This window comes from Eschrichtius robustus, chromosome 1 (genome assembly GCF_028021215.1).
Source record: "Eschrichtius robustus isolate mEscRob2 chromosome 1, mEscRob2.pri, whole genome shotgun sequence".
NCBI lineage: Eukaryota > Metazoa > Chordata > Mammalia > Artiodactyla > Eschrichtiidae > Eschrichtius > Eschrichtius robustus.
This window is the reverse complement of record NC_090824.1, coordinates 148,686,651-148,701,662: the sequence shown is the minus strand read 5'-3', so window position 1 is coordinate 148,701,662 and position 15,012 is coordinate 148,686,651. Positions and strand designations below refer to the sequence as shown.

The 15,012-nt window shown below is 44.1% G+C and overlaps 1 protein-coding gene across 1 annotated transcript; it reads right to left on the bottom strand.

Moving 5' to 3' along the window:
- Positions 1-225: 225 nt before the first annotated feature.
- Positions 226-9,475, bottom strand: SELENOS (selenoprotein S). The gene is made up of 6 exons (XM_068556648.1): positions 9,311-9,475; positions 8,487-8,621; positions 6,415-6,521; positions 3,084-3,173; positions 2,567-2,645; positions 226-831 (listed from the first exon to the last, which is right to left on the bottom strand). Exons 1-6 carry the CDS (start codon positions 9,393-9,395, stop codon positions 752-754), a joined length of 576 nt encoding a protein of 191 aa, XP_068412749.1. The 5' UTR covers positions 9,396-9,475; the 3' UTR covers positions 226-751.
- Between the last annotated feature and the right edge of the window lie 5,537 nt (positions 9,476-15,012).

The following is a 15,012-nucleotide window of genomic DNA, read 5'->3' as shown; positions in this document are numbered from 1 at the left end:
CAACTCCAAGTGCCTGATTTTGTGGATAAACCCAAGGAGCCTGCCAACTCTGAAAATCACTACAGCTGTCTGCCACTTGCCTTGCTCATTGCAGGTGAGGAATGAGAAGGGAAAATAAGTAATATTAGTGGGAGGTTATAAATAATAAAAAGCTGTGTAATATTAGATAGACAAATTCAAGTTCATAATGAAATCTCCTTAAATTTGATAAAGATGCTGAAAATGTTCCTTGCAATTATTTTTTTTTAATATTTACAGTTTTCTTTTTTTTTTTTTTAACAAAGCTCTGTACATAAAAATAAATATACAGAAACAACCCCATCAACTCTCTACATCAGTAATCCTCGCTGGTGGGCTCACCATTTACAAGGAAGACATCATTCAATGCAACCTGTCACAGAGACTGTCCTACCAGCAAGGACCTGTTAACTTGAAGGATCACTGCCAGGTCTCTTTTATCAAGATCGCCAATCACTTGGAGGCCTTTAGCTATCAACTAGCAATGACCCATGAAATCAGTGAACACAGTCACTGGCTTCAGTGCAGTGTGACCAACTGCAACTACTGCCTAGTGGCCACATCCACACTCCATGTTGCCTTCAACCCTTGAAGACACAGGTGCAGTTAAGAACAGAAAGAAAGCCCCCTCCCCCTGGGTAGTCACTGTGAAAAGCGTGCATAAGGCAATTGAGTCGAGGGTTAAGGATTCATCTTGCTAGTGTCAAAAGCAACACTAACAAGATTCTTAGCCTCATCCACCAGACGATGGACCTCTGCGTCCAGGTCTCCAGGAGCAGGCTCCACCTCCTTCACCAGACAAAGGGTTGTAACCTGTGAAAAGAGAAAGGAAGCAGAACAGTGCTGGAAATGTTCTGTATCAAACATAAAATTGTGAGCCTGACGTGCAAAGCACTGCAAAGATATGGATTCTAGTCTCACAACATTTTCATAAAACTTTCAGCTACCGTTATGACAAAAAAAGTTTACATAGTCATTGCAGTTTGAACTGACTTTCTGGCGGGAATAAAACAAGCCATTCAGCTTCTCTGTTTTAACTCTCCAAACACGAAAAACTACCCAAAACACACAAAAAAATTTGCCCAAAAAACCTCTCAAGATGGTGGATTTAAGTATATAAAGGCTTCTAACTGCAGTGCTTAATAAAATGTATACATTGAAATAAGAACTGCTCAACCTACAGAAAATGAATTTAAAAAAACAAAATCAAAAAGAATGGAACTTGTTACTTCCACCAGTCAGAACTGGGTAATCCACATGCCCCAGTCCCCAACCCCATCCCTGCCCACTCATTAGCTTCCTAAAGTTAATGGACATTTAGCAACCAGGTTGACTGATCAGGCTTTAGCGCCAGCAAGACGTTAAATGGGGTGGCTTTGCTCCTCACTTACTATAGAATCTTTGGTCACTAACTCCCTGTGCCTCAGTTTCCTTATTTGTAAAGCCAGGCCAGACAAAGCCCCTAGCCCCAGATGCATTCCATTTTCTACAATTCTCTCCTAAATACCACCACTCTTTGCTCTGAAAAATAGTCTTGGAAGACTATTCCTTGCTTGGAACAAGAAAAAGATTTAAAAGAGCATTTCCTTTTCAGACACACCATTTCCCTACAGCAAGCCAGCTTTGGGTTTCGTCAGAGCCCAGCCTTGATGGGCAGCCCAGCTTGTGTCCAGTCTGCACAGAGCCCAGGTTCCAGACTCCTGACAGTCCTCCAATAGGCCAGCCAGGCTTCCACACCTCTGCCTCTGCAGCACCTCCCCACAGAAAACCCCTCTCCCGGACGGAGGATAGTCTTTGGCCTAAAACTGGTTCCTACACAAATTATTTTAATGCCTTTGCCCTCCCCTCTCTCAGGATTAACGGGGAACTCCTGGCAGATCACAAAGGTTACTTATTTTCATTTGTGTGGGAGTCCTGTCTTCCCAAAAGGACGTGTAAGTCCTTAAGGATGGGGTAAGGACAGACTGCTATGGTTAGAGGGCTCAAGGATGTTGCATGCAGCAGCTCTCTGAATGAGCATCTGTCCATGCCTCCTTGAGAAAGTTATTTGTAAGAAACAAGGCGGCCCTGGTTGGAAAGACCAAAACCCCTGTCTCCGAGCCCCTTGACAAACTTCTTTGCAATATGTGCAAACTATTCCTCGCCCCACTTACCACTCCCCTTACAGGACTGTGTGGGATCAAGTGAGAATACTAAAATACAAATGCAACCATCCCAATTATTTCCTGAGGGCCTTAAGTGACCTCCTTTTTCAACTGCTAATCAAATGCTGACTTCTGTGAGGCCAAGGAGGTTATAGGCCTCCTGGAAACAGGACTTGAGCCCACATCATTGCCCAAGGCCCACTGGGCAACAGCAGGGCTCAGCAGGTTGGTGACTTCCAGCCACTGAGGGTTGCTTTGCATCTGTTTCTTTTATTTAATCTTCATAATCCTAAACTTAGGAATTAGTCTCAATTTACGGACAATGAAACAAGGAAAAAGAATCTTGTTTTTAAAGGTAAGTGTATCCTGTAATTGTTCAGAATGCTTTGATGTTTGGTACTTACCTCCTCGCCGCAAGGGCTTTCTGTCAGATTTTCGTTTTGGGATGACTGATGAAGTAGAAGGCCCAGGACTGTCTTCTTCCTGTATGAGCATACACAGGCTTAAGAATCTAGTTAAAAACATTCTACTCCAGGGACTTCCTTGGTGGTGCAGTAGTTAAGAATCCGCCTGCCAATGAAGGGGACACGGGTTTGAGCCCTGGTCCGGGAAGATCCCACATGCCGTGGAGCAACAAAGCCCACGAGCTACAACTACTGAGCCCACGTGCCACAACTACTGAAACCCATGCGTCTAGAGCCCGTGCTCCACAACAAGAGAAGCCACTGCAATGAGAAGCCCACACACCGCAACGAAGAGTAGCCCCAGCTCACCGCAACCAGAGAAAGCCCGCGCACAGCAACTAAGACCCAATGCAGCTAAAAATAAACGGATAGATTTATTAAAAAAACAAAACAAAATACGTTCTACTCCAGGAATCTTCTACTTGAAAAAAATCCACTAGGCCGAAGGCTACATCACCTGAGGCTTTCTTGTATTTCCTTTGTAACTTTTTCCTTCTTGCATGCTATCCCACATTTCAATCTTCTGTCTCCTTTTTTCTTCTTCAAGCTGAGGAAGAATCACACGTTGTACAGAATGAATTCATAAGCTACCATCTTTCTCAAAGAAAATGTAATTTTAATAATTTTTAATTTAAACATCCTTCAAAACACACCTTCACCTGCACTTTCTTCAGTTAATAAAACAGTTGTCATCTAGTGGTGTGAGTTCAACTCACCAACAGAACCTTTTGTTTTTGTACACTATTAAAGAAAGCAAAAAGTGTCACGGAGAAAAGAATACCGACTCTTCTTCTAAACTGGATATTTTTGGTAACGTAGAATAACGCTGACCTGGAAAGGGTGAACGTGGCTGGCAGGCCTGCTTTGTTGCTACCTGGTTGTGTCACCTGAGGAAAGTCACTTAACCCCTCTACTTCAAAGGCTATGAGGATCCAATGAGAGCAGATCTGAAAGTTCTTTGAAAGTCAAATACTACGGAAGCGTAAGGGAAAACTAATCTCAGCAGAAAACTATGTCCAACAATGAGCACCTGAGAAAGCTTATACAGTAATTATGCAGTAAGCAGGAGGGAAACACAGTGCCCTGGGTCTCTGACTCTGCTTCCTCCTCCTTGAAGAAGAACTGGGTACTGCAACTTACACAAAAGTCACTAACTCTCTCATTCCCAGTAGAATCCAGACCCAAACTTTAGTTCATTCTGGTTCCAATTAAACTGTGATATCGCAAAGATATGCAAGAAGATGCCTTAGAAAGCACATATTCAGAAATTTCTTGATGGATTTCAGGGTTCATCACTGCTAAATCCACATGTCTGTCCCTTCATGCTTCCACTGTCTGCAAGTACAGGAGGTCAAAGAGGAAACAGTCTCTTGATCTGAAGGTTGTTTTATGCTCATAGCTAACATGGAAAACACCAGAATGGAACACTGCTGACAAATCCTGAGACCACAAACAAGACAGCTGACTGAACTGTGAGTCAGGCAGATTCTGTTTGTTAAGTTTGTTAAATACACAGAACTACAACTTTAAAACTGAACATAGGCTTCTATCCTCTCTCCAATTTTAGGAGGCGCACATTACAATTTTTAAAAATAATCTTTTAGGGTTTCCCTGGTGGTGCAGTGGTTGAGAATCTACCTGCCAATGCAGGGCACACGGGTTCGAGCCCTGGTCCGGGAAGATCCCACATGCTGCGGAGCAACTAGGCCCGTGAGCCACAACTACTGAGCCTGCACGTCTGGAGCCTGTGCTCCGCAACAAGAGAGGCCACGACAGTGAAAGGCCCACGCACCGCGATGAAGACTGGCCCCCGCTTGCCGTTACTAGAGAAAGCCCTCGCACAGAAACGAAGACCCAACGCAGCCAAAATAAATAAATAAATTAATTAATTTTTTAAAAGATCTTTTAAAAGCTTTTTTTCAGTTACATCAACAAATTGGATAAATGATCAGGCTGTTTTACTTATGCAAAAAACTCAGACCCTCAAGTCATTAATTTTGACATGTAGAAGGAATTCAACTTACTCTATGGCTCCAGAAACAAAACAAATGGTTGGAAATCAGCAAAGGAAAAAACTAAAATAAAACTGCTTAAAAATGGCATCTATGTATACTATGCTGCCATTTCTATGTAAAAATGATACATGTATGTGTTTATATATGGATAAAATGTTTCTGGAAAAATACCTAAAAAGCTTACCATGGAATGCTTGGGCAGCAGTAGGTAGGGGAGCAAGGAAGGCAGAGACTTAATTTTCATAGTACAGATTTTTGTATCATGAATTTGTTTTAACGTCATGTGATTTAGAAAACTACATAAATAATAGCAATGTGCTAATACATTTTAGGTTAGTGACTATTTAAGTGGAAGATGGGCAACCCACTGAACACTGAAGAAGGCTGCTGAGAAAGGTGACCAAGAGGGCCGAATGTGTGTAGTAGGTGTTGTCTTATTCTGTCCTTTCCCTCTGGGCTCCAGCCAAGCTGTGGAGACCAGCCATGTATTGGATGACCATGCAGACCCAGCAGTGGCAGAAAGGCACTCCATACTGGAAACACCAGAGACACATGCCAAGACCAGGAGGAAGACCAACTTCTCTGGCTTCCTTCTGAGGAGAAAAAGAGGGTCCCAGAAACATCTGCACTGAAACTAGAAAGCAGAGACTACACTTAGTTGTTTCACTTACAGAGAATGGGTCCAACCTGGTGGGTGACCTTACTCCTGTGAAGAGCAGCACAACCCACCTGGCTGCTCACGTCACTTCAATAGCAGCCTTTGGTTCTTCCTCCCCCCGCCCCCCCAAAACCTTTTACCACCCCTACAACCAAACCATGTGTCTTTAAAAAAATCTTTCAAAACTCCATCTCCTGCTCTCCATCTTGACCCTGGGTTGAGCCCATCGCCACCCTCCCCTGGCTCTCCTTCAGTCCACTGAAGAGCGGCCCCACCAAGCCAGGTCATATGACATGCACGGCTTGAAACCAACCATGGAGCAAGAGGCTGAATGTGTGTTCTGTGTGTCTGGTGGTACGGCTCCTGTACACAGCAAACAGTTTTGTTGGGTGAAATGCTGCTGTGAGGGAACCACTTAAAGGTAAAAACATAAATACAAGACACCTTTCTTTAAGAGTATTTCCCCCCTAGGACGTCCCTGGTGGTGCAGTGGTTGAGAATCTGCCTGCCAATGCAGGGGACATGGGTTCGAGCCCTGGTCTGGGAAGATCCCACATGCCGTGGAGCAACTAGGCCCGTGAGCCACAACTACTGAGCCTGCGCGTCAAAAGAGGCCACGAGGGGCTTCCCTGGTGGCGCAGTGGTTGAGAGTCTGCCTGCCAATGCAGGGGACATGGGTTCGAGCCCTGGTCTGGGAGGATCCCACATGCCGCGGGGCGACTAGGCCCGTGAGCCACAATTGCTGAGCCTGCACGTCTGGAGCCTTGTGCTCCGCTACAAGAGAGGCCGCGATAGTGAGAGGCCCGTGCACCGCGCTGAAGAGTGGCCCCCGCTTGCCGCAATTAGAGAAAGCCCTCGCACAGAAACGAAGACCCAACACAGCCAAAAACAAATAAATAAATAAATAAATAATTTTTTACAAAAAGAGTATTTCCCCCCTAAACAGTAAGAAATTGCACAAGGAAAACATGCTAAGCAATACTTAGCTAAGTGGAAATGATTCGGCCTGAAATAATTATTCTCTGTACCCACCCTAATGCGCGGGCACACGCGCACACACACTTTTACCCACTAAACCTCAAATACCACGTATTCAAACTAAAACCAGTTCATACCTGTCTTAGTTTCTCCTTATGCTTTTCAACTTGTGCATTTAATTCATCTTGCATTTTCAAACGAGCAGCTGCTAAAGCCTCCTGTCGTTTAACAACAATATCAGGTTCTAAAATGTCAGAAAAAATTTGGGATAAAGCACCTTGTGTAATATAAAATGGAAACTCTTGAGGTCTATATTATTAGAAGTGTACAGAAGTCAGGCAATGCAAGAATATACTTTTACATGAATAAGTCTATTCTTCTGCATATATTTTACTGCTTAAGGGTGGGGAGGGCAGCGGACTATCCCATCGCCACAGTTCATAGGCCTTGTTAAATATCCAAAGCATCAGAAATCTCTGTTCAAAACAGATTTCTGGGCTCCCTGAGCAATTCTAATTCAGAGAGTCTGGCATGGGCTCCGAGACTGAAATATAAGTGGTCTGACGGCCAGTGAGATTCCATTCCACAACCTGGATACCTCCTAACACCCAGTCTCTAGGTTGACCAGAACTCTAGAAGACAACCAACGAAAGATAAAGTTTTCTGATCATTAGCCATCACCTAATTAGCCCAGGTCTATACCAGAAAGAGGTAAAGATCTTTAGGTATTTTATCCTTGTTTTTACAGGAAAAAAAAAAAGAGAAAAATCCTTCCAGCTAGCATTAATAGAAATGACCACCCCAGGTATCTGTTTTTATCTGGCTTAGAAAACAAAGCAAATTATATAAATACACAATCAAGTTCTCTATTTTACTCAGACCACTGTGTTTAAGGAGCACTAACGGGAACTATGCAGTGGTTTGACTAATTTTGTAAACAAGGAAACAAACTAGAACTTATATGTTCACATCAGTATCATCCAAAGGATATGCGATCATCATTACTTACAGACAGTTAGCAGTGGAAACAGGTCACCTAACTGAATCCACGTAAAACAGGGGCCAAAATAGCACAGGGGTGTGTCTGTGGTGACAGAGATGACTAGACCTTTATCTTTAAAAACAAAATTATAGTTCCACTTTATAGAAATGTGAATTGTGGTAACATTTGGAACTGTTGGATCATTCTTACAATAAAATTAATGTGTGGATTTTTTTAACCTAATTTTTCTAACAAAATTGTACAACACAAGGTAACACCTTTCACTGCACATATACTTTTTGCAGTGCTTCATTACAACAAACTCCTCTTCTGAGATGCCCATCCCATTATCTTATAAATCTACTCTTCAGTTGTCGGCAGGTCTCACAGAGCCAGGGATGGCTGTACCAAGTGACTGTTCCCTAACACCAGTCATCCACTTCACAAAATCCTGGAACTTAAGCAAGATTTACTTTGTACTTTGTAGTTTTTATTGGATATATACAGCCAACAACCAAAAATGCTGAGATAATGGCAGGACCACAGGGTTTCATGGGAGAGGAGAGTGAAGGAATTTTCTAAGTCTTTCTGCTAATGACTACTTTTGTGTTATGTTTGCTTTCCTCCCCAGCCTCAGTAACTGTGGTGGCTCAGATGACTAATGATTTGTATTTATTTAATTATACTGCTATTCTCAAGACACTTAACATTTCTTTTAGATATGTCCTCAGAAACTGTAGCTTCTAACTAGTTAAAAAGCTACTGTTTTAGAGGGAATGAGTTTTTGAAACAGCCAGGCGTAATCTGATATCAGGTCTGATGAGTAAGTTGTGAAAATTAAAATGCGGTGGATGTGAAGAACTAAGGCTGAGTTTGTCATTCACGATGGTTCTAGAGATAAATGAGACTTAGTAGGCAGACCCACAAGTATGGAGCAGCTGTGAAGTCTTCATTTTAATCTCTCCTGTAAATGAAAAACCATGCAACACGATATGCAGTGAGTGCTCTACACACCATCAAGCAGGTTTTTCATCCCATCAAAAACTGAAATTAAAACAAAACAAAACAACACTATTGCAAATCACCAAAACCAACTTCCTAAGCATAAAATAGTTTTCTTCCCACACAGATCAGAAACGTACTTCTTACTCTTAACAACAGACTAACTTTTAAATACTAAAACAAGTAGGCGTAAAGCCACGCCTTCATTTGTTATCAGGCACTAACCCAGAGCAGCGGCAGCTCGATCCAGCTGCCTCTGCCTCAAGGCCCTCAGCCGGGTGGAGAGCTTCTGAAAGACCACGTAGAGAAGAATGCAGCTGAAGACGATGTACCAGCCATAGGTAGCCAGCAGGGAGCCCACTGAAAAGAAGAAAATAGTTTTCAAGAAACTAAAAATGATACTACACTGGACTTCTCTATAAAATTTAACAAAAGCAAAATAAGCGTAGCTCCTGTCCTCAAAACCTTCACGGTGTAGCTGAAGACCTAAGTAGGCAGTTAAAATAGCTAGAAATACAACAATTCAGGGATCACTGAGAAGGGGCTTCTCAGCTACCTGGGGAATAGGAGGGGCAAGTCCGGAGGATGTGGGGCACGCCAGCTGGGTTTTGAGGGGTGAAGGGAAGTGTATCCGACTCAGGAGGGCAAAGGCCTTTCAGATCCAGACTACGTATAGAAAGGGGTGCCCATGGAGGGCTGATACAGCGCCGGATTTTGGGGGCGTGCGTGGGGGTACGGAGTCGAGGGGCTGAGGCTTGAAGGCAAACGCCAAGGGCGGAGTGACCCCAGTAACCGCAAAGCCGGAAGGCTTGCTTCGCATAAAGTAAAGGACTCGCGCAAAAAAGGGCCGACCGCAACGTCCGAGGAAGCACCGCTCTGGGAGGGCCTCCACGCGCGCTTCGGGACACCGCCCGGGCCTGCGTGCAGCGCCAACATCCGGCTCTCGGCCAGGTCCGGCCCAGAGGGCAGAGGAGAACGACTCACCGAACATGGCGGCGCGCCGAAGGTGGCGGCGCAAACCCGCTACCCTGCGGCCCGCGCCGACTCACCCGTGACGTGAAGGAAGCGCAGCCCCTCGGTCTCTAGGGCTGGCCGCGTGGACAGCTGATCCCCGTCCCGCTCCATGGTCGCCATCGCCTGGCCCGGCCCGGCCAAACCCGGCTGCGTCAGCTCCAACCTTAGCCTTCCGGCCTGCCCTTACGTACACGTGGCACGTCTGGGGCCGGCGTCCCGTCGTCCCGGCCAATCGCGTCGCGACCCGGCCCAGATACTCGGCCTATCGCCGCGAGGGCGTGGCCGAAAGGGGGGGCAGTGAGCGATCCGGGAAGGGCAGGGCGAGCTGTGCCCTGAGGGGAGCCCCACCGCCCGCTGCGCACTGGGTGGTCTGGCGGCTACCTGACTGACTTCCCAGCTGACTCCGAATCGAATGTTTACCTTTGCACTGATTGGACACCGAGGTCGCAGGAGGTTGGGGCCGCCGAGAAACAGGATTTGCGCCCAGGCCCTTGGTCCGGGCACATTGGGCAACAGAACTCGGCAGATTGGCGATTCCCAGCCGTTGGGGGTTGCAGCCAAGGTCTGCCCCACCAAGCTGTAAAGAGCCTTCTCCTGCCGCTGCCGGTGTTACCTTTCAGGCTAAGAAAGTCCCCGCCGACCCCCGCGGTTCTCTCCTCGGGAATCAAAACCTCTTGGGAAAGAATTATCATAACAATGGCTCCAACACGCACTGAATCTTACTGAGTAGTATCACAAGACGTCACAGTTATTTATAATAATGTCCTGGCTGTTTTCCCTGCCTGCGATGCCCTCCTCTACCCCCTTCCACTCCTCACCCGTCAACGCCTCTCTGAGCCCTACCTTAACCACCCTATTTGAAATTTGACCTTGAGGCACTTTTGGAGAAGGATTTAAAGTGAACATACCCAGCTGTGTCTCAAAAGAAGGGCTGAGAATTAGGAAGAGAAAATAATGAGCAGGCGATGACTTCAGAGCGCGCCGCCATCGCCACCGCCTTCACGAGCACCAACGCGACGCTGAGGTACCACTGGGGCTTCCACCGCCGGTTTGCCTAGAAGTTCTTCAAAGGGATCAGCTCCTGGAACCGCACAACGACATCTTCAGCGGTGTGTCAGAAAGCAATAAAAGAGGAGATTCTTATAGAAGGTCTTGCGTTCATGGGCCATGGCAAATAGAAGACTGAAAGCTCTTCTTCATCTTGAAAATGGGCTTCTCAAATCGGGATTGAGGACTCTGGATTTTATCAATTAAGACTGAAGACCCATTGATTTGATGAGTTTAGAAGGAGGAATTTTATTCCTCCACCACCACCCCCACCCCCACCCCCAAGTTTCTGAAGATGATGAACTCTTTGCTTTGAGGAGGCTTCTCACTTGCCCTGGCATCTTGCAGGAACTCAATGTGCTAAAACTGAACGACTTCTTGGGATTACAGTTGCAATACTTGAGCTGGGATCAGCTTAAAATATACCTTGTATGTAAATACTGATGAACTACTCAGGATGACTAGGGTTACCTGACCTCTTTGTTTATACTCTGGACAGTAGGTACACTGTACTGGGGTCACTGTTCATGAAAACAGCTGGTTAGGACCTCTCTATCAGGGAGTGAGTGCTCAGAAAAAGGATCTGGCACAACAGTTTCAGTCAATGCTTGGAGTGTCAACTAAAAAATTATTCACAACCTGGAAGTTGAGAATTATGTTTTATTTGGCGGAAATTTTTTAGGACTTCAAGCCAGGGAGGCAGCATTTCAAGTAACCCTGAGGAGGTGAGGGGGGAGCTTAGGATATATAGGAGTTTGCAACAAAGGGCAGGTAGTCGGAACATCAAAGATTACTGTTAACTAAAGAAAACAAGAAATCCCAAATTAAGGAGTTTAGCGCTTTCCTCTGCATGGGACGATGCAAGAGGCTGGGCTCACTGAAATCATTCCTTTGATATGAACCTAAGCTATCTGGGGCCAGTATCCAGTGTTTTCACATCCTGAGTTTCCTCAGGGCTCACCTTAGGGAGTGGCTGCAGTCTGATGGCTGCTAAATGGCAGGTATTCTTTGTTTCCCTCCTGAGTTCCCTCAGGGGTCATCAGCTCACCTTCCTTGGTGGCCCCTTGGCTGCAATCACTGATGACTGTGACATCCTTTGTTTACTGATATGGCAGGCAATATTCCATTTATTAGGAGCAGTTTACTTTTATATAGTAACTTAGTGGTTAAGATTGCTGGTGGTCGGGCTTCCCTGGTGGCGAAGTGGTTGAGAGTCTGCCTGCCAATGCAGGGGACACGGGTTCGAGCCCTGGTCTGGGAGGATCCCACATGCTGCGGAGCAACTGGGCCCGTGAGCCACAATTACTGAGCCTGCGCGTCTGGAGCCTGTGCTCCGCAACAAGAGAGGCCGCGATGAAGAGTGGCCCCCACTTGCCGCAACTAGAGAAAGCCCTCGCACAGAAACGAAGACCCAGCACAGCCATAAATAAATAAATAAAAAGCCAGACCCTTAGGAAAAAAAAAAAAAAAGATTGCTGGTGGCTTGGGTTAGCTAAGAAGACAGTCTTTAAGACAGTTCCCTGCTTTAATAAGAGGTGTCAGATTAAGATGTGAAAGCTTCAAGAGTGTTTCAGTGAATATCATTTCTGAGTTCACAGTGTAGTTCAGGAATTAACTCGGAGTAGCTATAGAGGAAGATCCCACATTTCAAAGTTTGCTGTTGCTGGATTTCAAAATAAGTCAATGAGCCATCAATGAATTAAGACAACCTGCATATCATAAAAATGTCAAAATGCTGCATCTGGTTAAATAGGAGAAAAGAGATTGCTTTATTTGCCTTGTTTACCCACCTTGCCTGTAATGTTTGTAATCATGAAGATGGAATAAATTTGTAACATTTAGTTTCTACCATATAAACAAAAATAGTGAACAATTCCTGTCACTCAGGACTTTGTGATATAAAATAGAAACCAGCACAACACTCATGAAAATAATGTACACTTTAAACATATACAAAGTATACTATTGTAAACTTCAGTGTATTTGTGTGTATACGTATGTATACATGTATAATGATGAGGAGTATATTCAACAGAAATTTAAGAAATTTTGAATGATTTTAGGACATGGATGATTGGCTTTCATTTCAGATCCTAGCACATTGCTGTTCTTGTGGTCTCACTGATAGACGTTACTCATTCTTCCTAGCCAGGCTTATGTGTTAACCTTTGTCCCTTTAATCAGTGTATAATCTCACCTAGCTTGTCTAGAACCATAAAGTTATTTCAGCAAACACTTTGCTCAATATAACTGCTCAGGTGTTATTAGCAAAAACAGGGCAAAGGTAGTATCCAGGACTCCCAACTAGTCACTGACAATGGTAGACTAAATGATTGACCCCAATCCATTACTCCTTCTTGCAACTATACCCTTGCCATAGTCTCAAGGTGGGAGGAGTGTATTTCCCCATCCTTTGACTTTGAACTTGGTTAGGCTGCTTGCTTTGGTTAATGAAAGTTAGTGCAAGTTCATGTGCCCAAGGCACAATGAGGCCAAACACACCAAAACAGAGTTTGGAGCAGAGAAATGTTTATTGCAGGGCCACACAAGGAGACAGGTGGCATATGCCCTAAAAAGCCCTGAGCTCCTGGAAGGGTTTCGGCAAAGTATTTTTAAAAGCCAGGTACAATCTCACTACTGGGCATATACCCTGAGAAAACTGTAATTCAAAAAGATACAGGTACCACAGTGTTCACTGTAGCACTATTTACAATAGCCAGGACTTGGAAGCAACCTAAATGACCATCGACGAATGGATAAAGAAGATGTGTCACATATATACAATGGAATATTACTCAGCCATAAAAAGGAATGAAATTGAGTTATTTGTAGTGAGGTGGTTGGACCTAGAGTCTGTCATACAGAGCGAAGTAAGTCAGAGAAAAACAAATACCTTATGCTAACACATATATATGGAATCTTAAAAAATGGTACTGATAAACCTAGTGGCAGGGGAGGAATAAAGATGCAGACGTAGAGAATGGACTTGAGGACACGGGGGGAAGGGGAAGCTGGGATGAAATGAGAGAGTAGCATCGACATATATACACTACCAAATGTAAAATAGATAGCTAGTGGGAAGCTGCTGCATAGCACAAGGAGATCAGGTCGATGCTTTGTGACCACCTAGAGGGGTGGGATAGGGAGAGTGGGAGGGAGGCTCAAGAGGGAGGGGATATGGGGATATATGTATACATATAGCTGATTCACTTTGTTGTACAGCAGAAACTAACACAACATTGTAAAGCAAGTATACTCCAATAAAGATGTTAAAAAGAAAAAAAAAGCCAGGTGAAGGAGGGGGGGTTGCAGGGTATGTGATCAGCTCGTGCATAATTTTCTGATTGGCTGATGGTGAGGTAACAGGGTGGTGTCACAGGGGTTAACATTATCAGTCCTTAGGCTCCAGGAGGTCTGGGACTATGTGCTGCTCATGGTCATCAAGTAGTTAATATCTTCCATTTCGTGGTGGTTGTTGGGGGGGGGGTGGTTCACATCTGTAAAACAACTTAGGAAATGTGCATCAAATACTGTTATCCAGGTACTTCAGAGAGGAGCTAAAGCAGATGATTATGGGGGAAGTACTGTCCCAGGAAGGCCCCATAGGGTCCTGCTTGGTTACAGTAGCATTGTGTCAGTTTTGAGTGTAGGCCTTAAGAAGATTCTACTGTTTCCTTTTTGTGCCTTTGCCTGGTTAACTGACTTGTCCAAGGAGAATGAAATACGTAAAACTGAGCCACCCTAGTTAATCTATAGACCTGAAGTGAAAAACAGAGCCAGCTATGAGAATAAATGGTGACTGTTGCTTAAAATAAGTTTTGGGGTGGTTTGCTATGCAGCATTTGTAAAAAAATTATTTTATTGAGGTCTAGTTGATTTACAATGTTGTGTTAATTTCTGCTGTACAACAAAGTGATTCAGATATACATATGTGTATTTATATATATATATATATATATATATATATGTATATATACATCTTTTTCATATTCTTTTCCATTATGGTTTATTACAGGATATCAAATATAATTCCCTGTGCTATACAGTAGGACCTTGTTGTTTCTCCATTCTATATATAATAGTTTGCATCTGCTAATCCCGAACTCCCAATCCATCCCTCCTCTACCCGCCCCCCATCCACCGCAACCACAAGTCTGTTCTGTATATCTACGAGTCTGTTTCTATTTCATAGATAAGTTCATTTGTGTCATATTTTAGATTGCACATATAAGAGATATCATATGATATTTGTCTTTCTCTTTCTGATTTACTTGAATTGGTATGATAACCTCTAGGTTGCTGCAAATGGCATTATTTCATTCTATTTTTTATGGCTGAGTAGTATTCCATTGTATATATATATACCACATCTTCTTTATCCATTCATCTGTTGATGGACATTTAGCTTGTTTCCATGTCTTGGCTATTATAAATAGTGCTGCTATGAACATAGGGGTATGCAACATTATTGTGGCAATAGCTAACTGATAAATTGCCAAACCTCAGCTTTTCACAAAAGTGTATGCAGCAAAACAGGATTAAAGGTATTTGTAACTAAGGAGATTACAGAGACAGCAATCAAACAATGGTGTTTCTCGGAGATAGGTTCAAGATGGCAGAGTACAAGGACGTGCTCTCACTCCCTCTTGCAAGAACACCAGAATCACAACTAACTGCTGAACGATCATTG

Bases quoted from the DNA above. Each gene is read 5' to 3' on its own strand.
- SELENOS (XM_068556648.1), bottom strand. From the start codon at position 9,395: ATGGCGACCATGGAGCGGGACGGGGATCAGCTGTCCACGCGGCCAGCC. The intron at 6,522-8,486 runs GTTAGTGCCTGA...CTGACATTTTAG, and splicing joins TCGAGCTGCCGCTGCTCTGG to AACCTGATATTGTTGTTAAA. The intron at 3,174-6,414 runs GTATGAACTGGT...ATTCTTCCTCAG, and splicing joins ATAAGGAGAAACTAAGACAG to CTTGAAGAAGAAAAAAGGAG.